The sequence below is a fragment of the Rhincodon typus genome, chromosome 17, assembly GCF_021869965.1.
Source record: "Rhincodon typus isolate 14 chromosome 17, sRhiTyp1.1, whole genome shotgun sequence".
NCBI classification, from domain to species: Eukaryota; Metazoa; Chordata; class Chondrichthyes; order Orectolobiformes; family Rhincodontidae; genus Rhincodon; species Rhincodon typus.
In genome coordinates, this window is record NC_063348.1 from 2,856,365 (window position 1) to 2,868,851 (window position 12,487).

At 44.3% G+C, this 12,487-nt stretch overlaps 1 protein-coding gene across 1 annotated transcript in view; it reads right to left on the reverse strand.

Moving 5' to 3' along the window:
- Window positions 1-7,493, reverse strand: part of LOC109935051 (mucin-6-like) — a 95,581-nt gene extending 88,088 nt beyond the window's left edge. Inside the window, exons 1-2 of the mRNA XM_048607278.1 lie at window positions 7,430-7,493; window positions 3,186-3,323 (exon numbers count right to left, since the gene is read on the reverse strand). Of these exons, the coding sequence (XP_048463235.1) occupies window positions 3,186-3,323; window positions 7,430-7,493 (202 nt within the window). The remainder of the gene's footprint in view (window positions 1-3,185; window positions 3,324-7,429) is intronic.
- Window positions 7,494-12,487: the final 4,994 nt, after the last annotated feature.

Consider the following 12,487-nt stretch of genomic DNA (forward strand, 5'->3'; position numbering starts at 1 on the left):
GGTCAGCCAGCTGGACCTCATAGAATATGAATTTCCTGACTGGAGCTTTTAATCTGATCCAATTAGGAAACTGTGGCTGACATAAGAATGGTGAGTGTCAGAGATACTGACACTCTGGTGCCAGACTTGGTATGAGGCAGTACCATAATTGAGGACTGTTCATAGAACATAGAACAGTACAGCACAGTACGGGCCCTTCGGCCCACAATGTTGTGCCGAACTTTTACCCGAAACCTAAGGTCTATCGAAACACCACCCCTACCTTATACTATCATCCATGTGCCTATCTAACAGCTGCTTAAATGCCCCTAATGAGGCCGACTCCACTACCCTCTCCGGCAATGCATTCCACGCCCCTACCACTCTCTGAGTAAAGAACCGACCTCTGATGTCTCCCCTATATCTACCTCCACTCACTTTAAAACTATGTCCCCTCATAGTAGCTACCTCCACCCTAGGAAAAGGTCTTTGGCTGCCCACTCTATCAACACCTCTGATCATCTTGTACACCTCTATCAAGTCACCTCTCATCCTTCATCATTCTAAAGAGAAAAGCCCTAGCTCTCTCAATCTTTCCTCATAAGACCTTCCCTCCATTCCGGGCAACATCCTGGTAAATCTCCTCTGCATCTTTTCCAACGATTCCACATCTTTCCTGTAATGAGGCGACCAGAACTGGACACAATACTCCAGATGTGACCGAACCAGGGTTTTGTATAGCTGAGCATAACTTCACAGCTCTTGAACTCAATCCCTCTATTAATGAAAGCTAATACACCATATGCCTTCTTAACAACTCTATCCACCTGGGTGGCAGCTTTCAAGGAACTGTGGTCATGAACCCCGAGATCTCTCTGCTCCTCCACACTGCCAAGAATCTTTCCGTTAACCCTGTATTCTGCTTTCAAATTTTTCCTTTGAAAATGAATCACCTCACACTTTTCAGGGTTAAACTGCATCTGCCACTTCTCAGCCCAGCTCGGCATCCTATCAATGTCCCTTTGTAACCTAGAACAGCCCTCTGCACTATCCACAACTCGACCCACCTTCGTATTGTCCGTGAACTTACTAATCCACCCTTCCACTCCTACATCCAAATCATTTACAAAAATCACAAATAGAAGAGGACCCAGAACAGATCCTTGTGGTACACCATTCGTAACTGAGCACCATGTTGAATTTTTTCCGTCCCTTTGTCTTCTAAGGGTCAGCCAATTCTGAATCTAATCTGCCACATTTCCTCCTATCCCATGCCTCCTTACTTTCTGCATGAGCCTACCATGGGGAACCTTATCAAATGCCTTACTTAAATCCATGTATACTACATCCACTACTCTACCTTCATCCACGTGTTTGGTCACCTCCTCAAAGAATTCAATAGGGTTTGTGAGGCATGATCTATCCCTCACAAATCCATGCTGACTATCACGAATCAAACTGTGCCTAGCCAAGTGATCATAAATCCTATCTCTCAGAGCCCTTTTCAATAATTTGCCCACCACTGAAGTAAGACTAAATGGCCTGTAATTTCCAGGGTTATCCCTATTCCCTTTTTTGAACAAGGGATGACGTTTGCCACTCTCCAATCTTCTGGCATTATACCTGTGGACAGTGATGATGAAAAGATCATCGCCAAAGGCCCTGCGATCTCTTCCCTCGTTTCCCATAGAATCCTTGGATAAATCCCATCAGGCCCGGAGGACTTATCTATCTTCAAGTTCCTCAAATTTCCCAGTACATCTTCCTTACTAACATCCACCTCCTCTAGCCTACCAGCCTGTTTCACACTGTCCTCCCCTACAACTAGGTCCCTCTCAGTTGTGAATACTGAAGAAAAGTATTCATTAAAGACCTCTCCTATCTCTTTAGGCTCCGTACACAAATTCCCTTTACAATCCTTGATCGGCCCTACCCTTTCTCTGGTCATTCTCTTATTCCTCACATACGTGTTGAAAGCTTTGGGGTTTTCCTTGATCCTATCTGCCAAATTTTTCTCATGCTCCCTTATAGCTCTTCTAAGCCCTTTCTTCAGCTCTTTCCTGGTTAACTTGTATCCCTCTAGAGCCTTTTCTGATCCTTGTTTCCTAAACCTTATATAAGCATCCTTCTTCCTCTTAACTAGTCGTTCGACCTCTCTTGAGAACCAAGGCTCCCTCACTTGACCGCATCTTCCCTGCCTGCTAGGGACAAACATATTGAGCACACGCAGTATGCATTCCTTAAACAATCTCCACATTTCTATAGTGCTCTTCCCTGACAGCATCTGTTCCCATTTTATGTTACCCAGTTCTTGCCTAACAGAATTATAATTACCCTTCCCCCAATTATAAACCTTATCCTGCTGTATGTACCTATCTTTCTCCATGACTATTGTAAAAGTAACAGAGTTATGATTGCTACCGCCAAAATGCTCTCCTACCAACAGGTCTGACACTTGGCCTGGTTCATTGCCAAGCACCAAATCCAAAGTGGCCTCTCCTCGTGTTGGTCTATCTGCATTCTGTGTCAGGAATCCTTCCTGAACGCACTGGACAAAATACGCTCCATCTAAGCTATTAGAACTAAAAAGTTTCCAATCAATATATGGAAAGTTGAAGTCACCCATGACTACAACCCTGTGACTTCTGCACCTTTCCAGTATCTGCCTCCCAATCAGCTCCACCACCTCTCTGCATCTATTAGGGGGTCTGTAAAAAAACCCCAACAAAGTGACTGCTCCTTTCTTGTTCCGGACCTCAACCCAAACTGACTTATGTGTAAACAAAGGGTGAATTGGTGACAAGATACCAGCTTCTGTGGAGTTATTTCAATTAACATTTGCAATTTGCTATACTCTTCTTCACAATTTACTATGAAGCAGATAGTGTGATCTTCAAGTTCTGGACAGTTCCAGTTGTGTTTCCAGCTGATCCAGCACTGAAGTGAGGACAATGTAAATATTCAGCCCATAATTACCTGCAGTTTCCACTTGGGACGACCGCTGACAGCGCATCCCACAGTTGAGGATTTCAGATCCCTTTAATCCATACAAACCAGAAGCTCACCTAATGACTGTTGATCAAGGATGTAAATCCTGTGTCTTTGTGTGTCCGTGTGTGTGTGCGTGCGCATATGTGTGCACAGATATATCTCTAGTTTTAAAAAAAATTATTTTATATTGTTTTTAACAGTGCTTAAACTCTTACCAGTACTGGTGCCGAAGAAATCATTTCCGATATTAACGTATGCCTGAAAAACTGGGCCAACCTGGATCTGCATCTCGAGACCGGACAGAGTGCTCACCTGAATGTAGATTGACGACTGCCTGTAAATCGAAATGTTTCCTAAAAGACAGCAGAATAATTCTAAAGTTAATTGCCATAGCTGTTAACCATAGAAGTTGAATCTATTGTCTGCTATAAAAAACAGCAATGCTGTGGATACACAGGGGTCATAATGATTTTATCACTCTTCACTCACCTGGAAGAGTAGGGAAATTATCTAGTGATATTTCTAAAGTTTCTACTCTGTTATTGCAAGGTTTGTGTGAGGAATTAGGGTGGTACAGTGATTCAGTGGCTAGCATCGCTGCCTCATAGCGCCAGGGACCCAGGTTCAATTCTAACCTCAGGTGACTGTCTGTGTGCAGTTTGCATATTCTCCCTATGTCTGCGTGGGTTTCCTCCCATAGTCAAAAGATGTGCGGGTCAGGTGGATTGACCATGGGAAATGAAAGATTGCAGGGATAGGGTAGGGGGATGGGTCTGGGTGGGATGGCTCTTCAGAGTTTGTTTATAATGCAACGGGCTGAATGGCCTGCCTCTGTGCTGTGGGGATTCTATGAATTAAAACAGATATAAATAATATTTATATTTAAACAGAGGTAGGACATGTAAGATAAAAACAAATGCTGGAAATTAAGATAACAAGGTGTACAGCTAGATGAACACAGCAGGCCAGGTAGCATCAGAGGAGCAGGAAAGCTGATGTTTCGGGTCTGGACCCTTCTTCAGAAACATTAGCTTTCCTGCTTTTCTGATGCTGCCTGACCTGCTGTATTCATCCAGCTGTACACCTTGTTATCTCAGACTCCAGCATCGGCAGTTCCTAATATCTCTGCTGGAAATTAATATCAGTTTGACAGTGTCTCAGGAGAGAACTTGACCTGAAACATTGATTCTATCCATAGATGCTGCCTGGTTTGCCAAGCTCTTCCAGTATTTTCTGTTTAAATTCTGTATTTAACGTCCTACTTATAAAAGAGATTGCATGGGGAATAGTGGAAAAGAGAGAGAGAGATAATGATTAGTTCACAGGATCCAATTAATGATTTTGAACAGGTTAGCCTCACACAGGTAATAAACCTGAGTAGCTCAACATTTTGCATCAGTGTATTTCACAGCACATGACATATCCCCTATTCTGTACTAAGAGGTAGGTAATTGGTAAAGGATAAATGTGAAGATTAATTATATTTCTCATGGATAAAATGTTAATCATCACGCAACATTTTTCATAATATAGTATCAAGAAGGTATTAGTGTTTACTATTGTATTATAATAGGGTAGGAGTAGGGATACTCAAAAACAAAACTCTGAAGAATGGAAAGTCTGGGAGATTCAAGGTGTTGCGGTTGTGATCCTGCATCCACTGCTATTTATGGAAGAGAGTTTCAAACATCTAGCACCCTTTGTGTGTCAAAATACTTCCTAACATCTCTCCTGAATGGTCTAGCCCTAATTCTCAGACTATGCTCTTTAGTTTTAGAATTCCCAGCCAGACAAAATAATTTAGAGTCATAGAATTTCAGCAGTGCAGAAAGAGACCATTCAGCCCATTCAGTATACAATGATCCTCCAAAAAGCATCCCAACCAGACCCACCCCCTACCCTATCCCCATAATCCTACATTTCCCATAGCTAATCCACCTAGCCTGCATATCCCTGAATACTATGGGCAATTTAGCATGGTCAATCTACCTTACCTGCACATTTTTGGTCTGTGGGAGAAACCTGGAGCACCCAGAGGAAACCCACACAGACACGGAGAGACACATTCAAACTCCACACAGACGATCGCCTAAGGCTGGAATCAAACCTAGGTCCCTGGCGCAGAAGCAGCAGTGCTAACCACTGTGCCACCAGGTCGCTTATCTTTATCTATCCTGTCTTTAATATTTTGACCACTTCGATTAGAACATCCTTAACCTTCTAAATTCTAGAGAAAACAGGCCTAATTTGTATAATCTCTCCTCATAAAGAGTTGAGTGAGTCCTTGAAGTCCAGGTATCATTCTTGCAAATCTATCTTGTACTCTATCTTTCAGGCCAATATATCCTTCCTAAGGTGTTGGATCCAGATCTACTCAAAATACTACAAATGTGGTCCAACCAGGTTTTTGTAAATTTTAGTGTAACTTCTGTATCCTTGTAATCTAGTCCTCTAGATGTAAAGACCAGCATTCCAATAGCTTTGATTGTTTTTTGCACATGACATGACATTTTAAAGATCTATGCAACTAAACCCCCAGTCTCTTTAGACATCCGTTGCTTTTAACTTTATACCACCTAGAAAGCACCTTGATCTACCCATTTTTTGGTCCAAAATGGATAACCTCACACTTGCTTACATTGAACTCCATCTGCCACAGTTTTGCCTATTCACTTAGTCAAAGGTGACCTATAGGCAACAATCACAAAGCAAACCTTCTCCTGTGCATTTAACAAAGCACCATGACTTAGGTAGCACCAACAAGGTTTGGGCACTTTGAATGCTTTGTCAGCAGACTCAGTATCAAATCTACGGTTCCTCTTCCTTTCTTTCTGACCTGCCTTTTCATCTTATGTTGCCTGTTCAACTTTGGCTATTGATAGGTCAAAATATCTCTTAGGGCTGTCCGAATAACTTTCAAATCTTTATCTATCTACTGGAGCATTTCTCTTTAAATATCCCTTTAAATTTGGCAAATAGACAAAATTGCAATTTGTGAATTACATTTTGTTTAAAAACTCTCAAACTAAGTTTGAAATTAAAGACTGGGGGTGAGCAAGTTTCATGGTATTATTTTTGTCATAGCCTGGGGCAAGTTATCACATGCTTCTGACCTCATTATGCAAGCAAGATGTTAAGCACATAACTCTGTACATTCCCTGGCAAGTGAGATACAGATTCTTGACACTGCCTGCAACTACCAGCTTCGAAGGTACCATATTTAGAATCCAGCTTTTGCTGCAATCCAGGAACTATCCCTCACAACCGTCGTACTTGCCTTTTAAGTCTAACCAGATGGCATAGAAGGAAACTAAGCTTGCTCCCTGCATCATGGAGAAAGATCAAGGTGTTAGTGGACTGGTCAGCGGAGAGAAGGTCAGTCCTCTTTCTCGCTGACTGCAATGAGTCCACCCTACCGTACGCAGCCAGCCTGTGCAGAGATAATATCACAGGTCAGTGCTGTTTCCACTGTAAAAAGGGAGAGCCAGTAATGTTGCAAGTGAATCAATGATCTCCTGTACTCTGCAAGGGTAAGTGGCATCATCTTTTCTCTGCTCCCTCACACTCATAGAGCCACAATCTAACTCTGCCATTGAAAACACATCTCACAAAGTCTTATAGCATGAGCATCAACTCCTTCTCTATCCTACTAACCCTTATTGCCCTCTACACTTCTCAGTGACTCACTGGTGACACCTCCCCACTTCTCAGGTTCATTTACAATCACTAACTTTATCATAATTTATCTTCTCTTTGCGACATTGCAGGAAATATTGCCCTGCCAACAGGCCAGAATGTCATAGGACATAGGAGGAGTATGGCAGACATCAGGCTCCTCACTGCCAGTGAGGAGAAGGTAGTGGGAAGATAGGGAGAAGACTGGGACCATTGTGAATGAGTGGTGAGATAAGAATGGGCAGCCAACAAGTTCCACTTGCTATCCTCCCCTTTGATTAATCCAGCTCTAAATTATTCTTGCTCTGCACTAACTTTTATCCATCTTCTACACTAATTCCCTTTCTTCTATTATGCAGGTACTAATCATAGAATCCCTACAGTGTGGAAACAGGCCCTTTGGCCCAACAAGTTCACACCAACCCTCGGGGCATCTCACCCAGACCCATCCCCCTATAACCCAGCTAATCTACACATCCCTGAATACTACGGGCAATTTAGCATGGCCAATCCACCTAGCCTGCACATCTTTGGACTGTGGGAGGAAACCCACGCAGACACGGGGAGAATGTGCCAACTCCACACCGACAGTCACCCGAGGGTGGAATCGAACCTGGGTCCCTGGTGCTATGAGGCAGCAGTGCTAACCACTGAGCCACCATGCCGCCCCTTAATGGCACCAAGAAACTTCTGAAAGAAAGAAGCCACGTTCTGAACCTCTCAGCAACATCAGAGGAGGAAGTCTGTGAGCCCTCAGAGGATGAACCAGGGTGTGCACCTATACCTTCCACTAACACAGAGACTTTCACCTCAGGGGGCACCCTCAGCTTCACTAGACTCAGAGACATGATCTGGTGAGCCCAACACTTACACATCTCCAAACCCACTAGAGGAAGAAACACTTGAGGTCCCTGGTACTCAGAAGATTGCTGGAGGCTAGGTATCTACTCAGTCCCATGATGAAGACATACTTTTGTTCGAGGTCATAAGTGACTTGCTCAACTGCAGCACCAAGTGCATAACAGGCACATGTGCCAGTGGCCCTCAGTATGCTGCAATGAAAGATAGAGGAGTCTTTGACATTCTCAGTGCTGTGGTGGCTCCTATGTGCGCGTACCTGACTATGTCCAGGGAAAGGGTGGCAACTGTCTAGGACATCAGGTCCAGCAGAAAGCTCAGTGGCTGCTGGTTATGGTCTCAGACCCGGGCTCCATTGCTGTAGCCATTTATGATAAGCATCAATGAAAAGGCAACAGGAGATGAGAGACATTGACCTCACTCCTGCTGCCCTTTCTTTTCAAAGAGATAGGATGGTGTCCACAGGTTGGTTGACTGATTGATTGATTTATTTATTGTCACGTGTACCGAAATATAGTGAAAAACTTTGTTTATAAGCAGTACAGACAGATCATAGTAAGCAAAGGATGCACGACCAAAAAGACTTATACAGGTTACATTGCACTGGATGTGCGCTAGGCGAGATCAATGTTAGCAAGATCTGTGTTATTTGAGGCTAGAGAGTCCCACAGAGGGGGTGAGCAACACACAGTCACTTCAGAAACTTCTCTACATCACACTCCAGAAGTGCCTCATACATACAATCCCTACAGTGTGGAAACAGGCCCTTTGGCCCAACAAGTACAAACTAACCCTCAGAGAATCCCACCCAGACTCATCTCCCCTAATCAAGGCATCCCTGGACACTAAAGCATAGCCAATCCACCTAACCTGTACATCTCTGAACTGTGGGAGGAAACCGGAGCACCCAGAGGAAACCCATGCGGACACAGGGAGAATGTGCAAACTCCACACAGACAGTCCCCTGAGGATGGAATCGAACCCAGGCCCCTGGCACTGTGAGGCAGCAGTGTTAACCACTGAGCCACTGTGTCGCCCCTAATGCCAGTGATCTCAAAGCTTGCAACTGCTCAAGACAGGGAAGGTGAATCTGTATCTGAGCAGGAACAAAAACAAATTGCTGGAAAAAGCTTAGCAGGTCTGGCAGCACCTGTGGAGAAAAATCAGAGTTAACGTTTCGGATCGAGTAACCCTTCCTCAGAACGGACCAGGAGAGTTTCAGCAGGCCTGGGCATTTTAAACCAAAAAACATCACAGGACAACCGTTCAAGTTTTCCAAGTCAACAGGGAAAACTTCAAAACATGCTCCCTCCACCACATTTGTGGAAATTAGGCATTAACCTGGAAATGGAGATAGGGAGAAAATTACCTTGGAAATGGAGATAGGGAGAAATAAAATAAAACATATTGAGGGGATGCAGGTGGCATGAGTGATACACCATTTAGATATGCTATCATTTTTGTCAATACATTTTCATTTGCATTATTATAATCTCTGGTGTGGTTCTACTTTTGCTAAAAAAAATCCTGGTTAAGTCAGACTGCTGTGGGTGATGTAGAGCCATTTCATAGAACCCATGGATGTGAGACATTACAATCGCCAAATACTGTTCATCTCTCACTAGGAAGTTTTTGAATGCAGATAGCCTCATGCATCGGGGGTCCTTGACCCTTAAACTTTGAGCACAACAGTCAAGACATACACATTAATGCACAGGATTCTGAGAGGCTACAAGCAATATCCAGGAAATGGATCCAGGGCCAGGCCTGTACACATCTTCTCACACTTACATATAAGATAAGTGTGGCAGTACGCAAGTAGTGACAATTCCACACATCTCAACAGAGAAATATAATTCCTGTATTTGAGCTTTTCAATGAGCGCCATGTCGTTCAAGGCTGGGAGATGTTCAATGGGCAATTAACACACCCATTGTTTCTCATAGTGCAACAGCCTGGAGAAAACGCTGCTGAAAGCACTGCTTCTCACAGGTTAAAAATTGTCATGGGTGGTGATCAAGCATATCAATGCAACATTACATTCTTTTTGCACTCCAAAACATTGAAGATATAAAAAGAAAGGAAGGGTCAAGGAAGCTTTCTCAGGATTTGGGTCAACCTGTTGGCTCTCATGAGGGACTCGACTACAGATGATACATATGTCAAGCCCTATGCTTTAGAAGTAGGGAGACTACCATTACGCTAAATAAATCCTTAAGCTCCTTTATAAAATAAGACTTATTGAGTTTACATGACAAGGAGACAATTAGTGGGCATAACGTAATGCTCATGATTAGTTGAAGCTATCATTTGTTAACTCTATTCTTTGACAATTACTGACCTCCAGCAGCATACCAGAACTTTATGAAGATCAGGGAGCAGAGGTGAGTACAGTAGCCACCACTAAGGAGAAGTTGTTGGGGAAGCTGAAAGGTCTGAAGATAGGCAAATCACGCAGACTGGATGGACTACATCCCAGGGTTCTGAAGGAGATAGCTTAGGAGATTGTAGAGGTATTGGTGGTCATCTTTCAGGAATCATTGGAGTCAGAGAGGATTCTGGGGGCTGGAAAATGGCAGATTGTTTAAGAAGGGAAATGAGATGCCAGTTAACCTGATCTCAGTCGTGGATATGATTTTAGAGTCCATTATTAAGGTTGAGATTGTTGAGTATTTGGAAGTGCAAGGCAAAATAGGGATGAGTCAGATGGCTTCGTCAAGGAAAGGTCATGCCTGACAAAATCTGTTATAATTCTTGGAGGAGGTAACAAGCAAGTTAGACAAATGAGAGCCAGTGGATGTGATCTATTTGGATTTTCAGAAGACCTTAGACAATGTGCCGCACAGGAGGCTGCTGAATAAACCAAGAGCCCACGATGTTAGGGGCAAAATACTGTCATAGATAGAGGATTGGCAGACTGACTAGTGGACCTCTGCAGAGTCAGTGTTGGGACCACAACAATCACATTGTACAACAACAATCCGGATGAAGGAACTGAGGGCACTGTTGCTACATTTGCAGATGACACAATTATAGGTGGAGAGGCAGGTTGTCATTTTGAGGAAGTAGGAAGGGTGCAGAAAGATTTGGACAAGCTAGGAGAGTGGGCAAAGAAGTGGCAGATGGAATACAATGTGGGAAAGTGTGAGGTTATGCACTTTGGAAGAATATAGGTGTAGACTATTTTCTAAATGGGGAGAGGCTTCAGAGATGTGAAGCTCTAAGGGACTTAGGGGTCCTAATTCAAGATTATCTTCAGTTTAACATGCAGGTTTAGCTGGCAGTTAGAAAGGCAAATGCAATGTTCAAATTCAGTTTGATAAGCTAGAATACAAAAGCAGCGATGTACAGTTGAGGCTGTATAAGTCTCTAGTTGGTTTGCAATTTGAATATTGTGAGCAGTTTTGGGCCCCATATCTAAGGAAGGATGCACTGCCTTGGTGGGGATCCACAGGAGGTTCACAAGAATGATCCAGAGAATGAAGAGCTTATTATATGAGGAGAGGTTATAGACTCCGGTTATGTACTCGATTGAGTTTAGAAGGATGAGGGGGGAATCACATTGAAGCTTATAGAATGCTAAGAAGGCTGCGAAGGGTGGACTGTGGAGAAGAGACACAAAAACTGCAGATGCTGGAATCCAAGGTAGACAAACAGGAGGATGAAAGAACACAGAAAGCCAGGCAGTATCTGGAGGAAAGGAGCTGTCAATGTTTCGGGTATTACCCTTCTTCTGGACTAGATGTGAGAATAGGGGGAGCTGTGGATAAAGAGGGGGCGGGGAGGGGTGGAAATGGAATGGTGGTGATAGGTGGACACTGGTAGTAGGTACGACCTGGCTGGTTGATGGGAGGAATGAATCCAGTTGGTGGCTGGAAGGGAGGGTCAGAAGGTGGAATGGAAGGGAGGAAATGCGGCTGGAAGGGGAGCCGGGGGATGGGTGGGAAGGTTATTTGAAATTGGAGTACTCAGTGTTGAGTCCTCTGGGCTGTAGGGTGCCCAGGCAGAAGGTAAGGTGTTGTTCTTCAAATTTGCATTCTGAGTCACTGCGACACTGGAAGAGGCCGAGGACGGACGTATCAGAGGGGAAGTATGGCGGGGAGTTGAATTTGGCGGTGACTGGCAGCTGGGTTGGCCATTACGGGCCAGGCGAAGATGCTCGGTGAAACAGTCACATAGTCTACGTTTGGTCTCACTGATGTACAGAAGACCACATCGGGAGCACCGGAAGTAATAGACTAGGTTGGAGGAGATGCAGGTGAAGTTCTGTCTCACTTGGAAGGACTGTTTAGGGCCCTGAATATAGGTGAGGGAGGTGGTGTGTGGGCAGGCGTTGTATCTTTTATGGTTAGAGGGGAAGGTACTGGGCGGGTTGGAGTGGTTGGTGGGGAGTGTGGCATGAACTAAGGAGTGGCAAAGAGAATGGTCCTTGCAGAAGGCAGAGAGGGGTGGGGAGTGGAAGATGTTCCTGGTGGTGGAATCTAATTGGAGTTGGCAGAAGTGTTTGAGGATGATACGTTTGATGCAGAGGCTGGTGGGGTGGAAAGTGAGGACAAGGGGAACCCTATCTTTATTATGTTTGGCGGGTGGGTGGTTAAGAGCTGCGGAGCAGGGAATGGAGGGGGCACATTGGAGGGCTGTCTGAATGACAGAGGTGGGAAAAGAGCATTGTTTGAAAAAGGTGGACATCCAGGATGCTTTGGAGTGGAACATCTTCTTATCAGAGCAGATGCGACGGAGACGGAGGAATTGGGAAAACGAAATTGAGTTTTTGCAGGATACAGGGTGGGAGGAGGTGTAGTCTAGGTAGCTATGGGAGTCTGTGGATTTATAGTAAGTGTCAGTCCGTAAACTGTCAGCAGAAATGGAAATAGAGAGGTCTAGAAAAGGGAGGGGGGTGTCTGAGATAGACCAAGTGAATTTGAGGTTGGTGTGGAAGTTGTTAGTGAAGTTCATGACCTGCTCCAGTTCAGCCTGGGTGCAG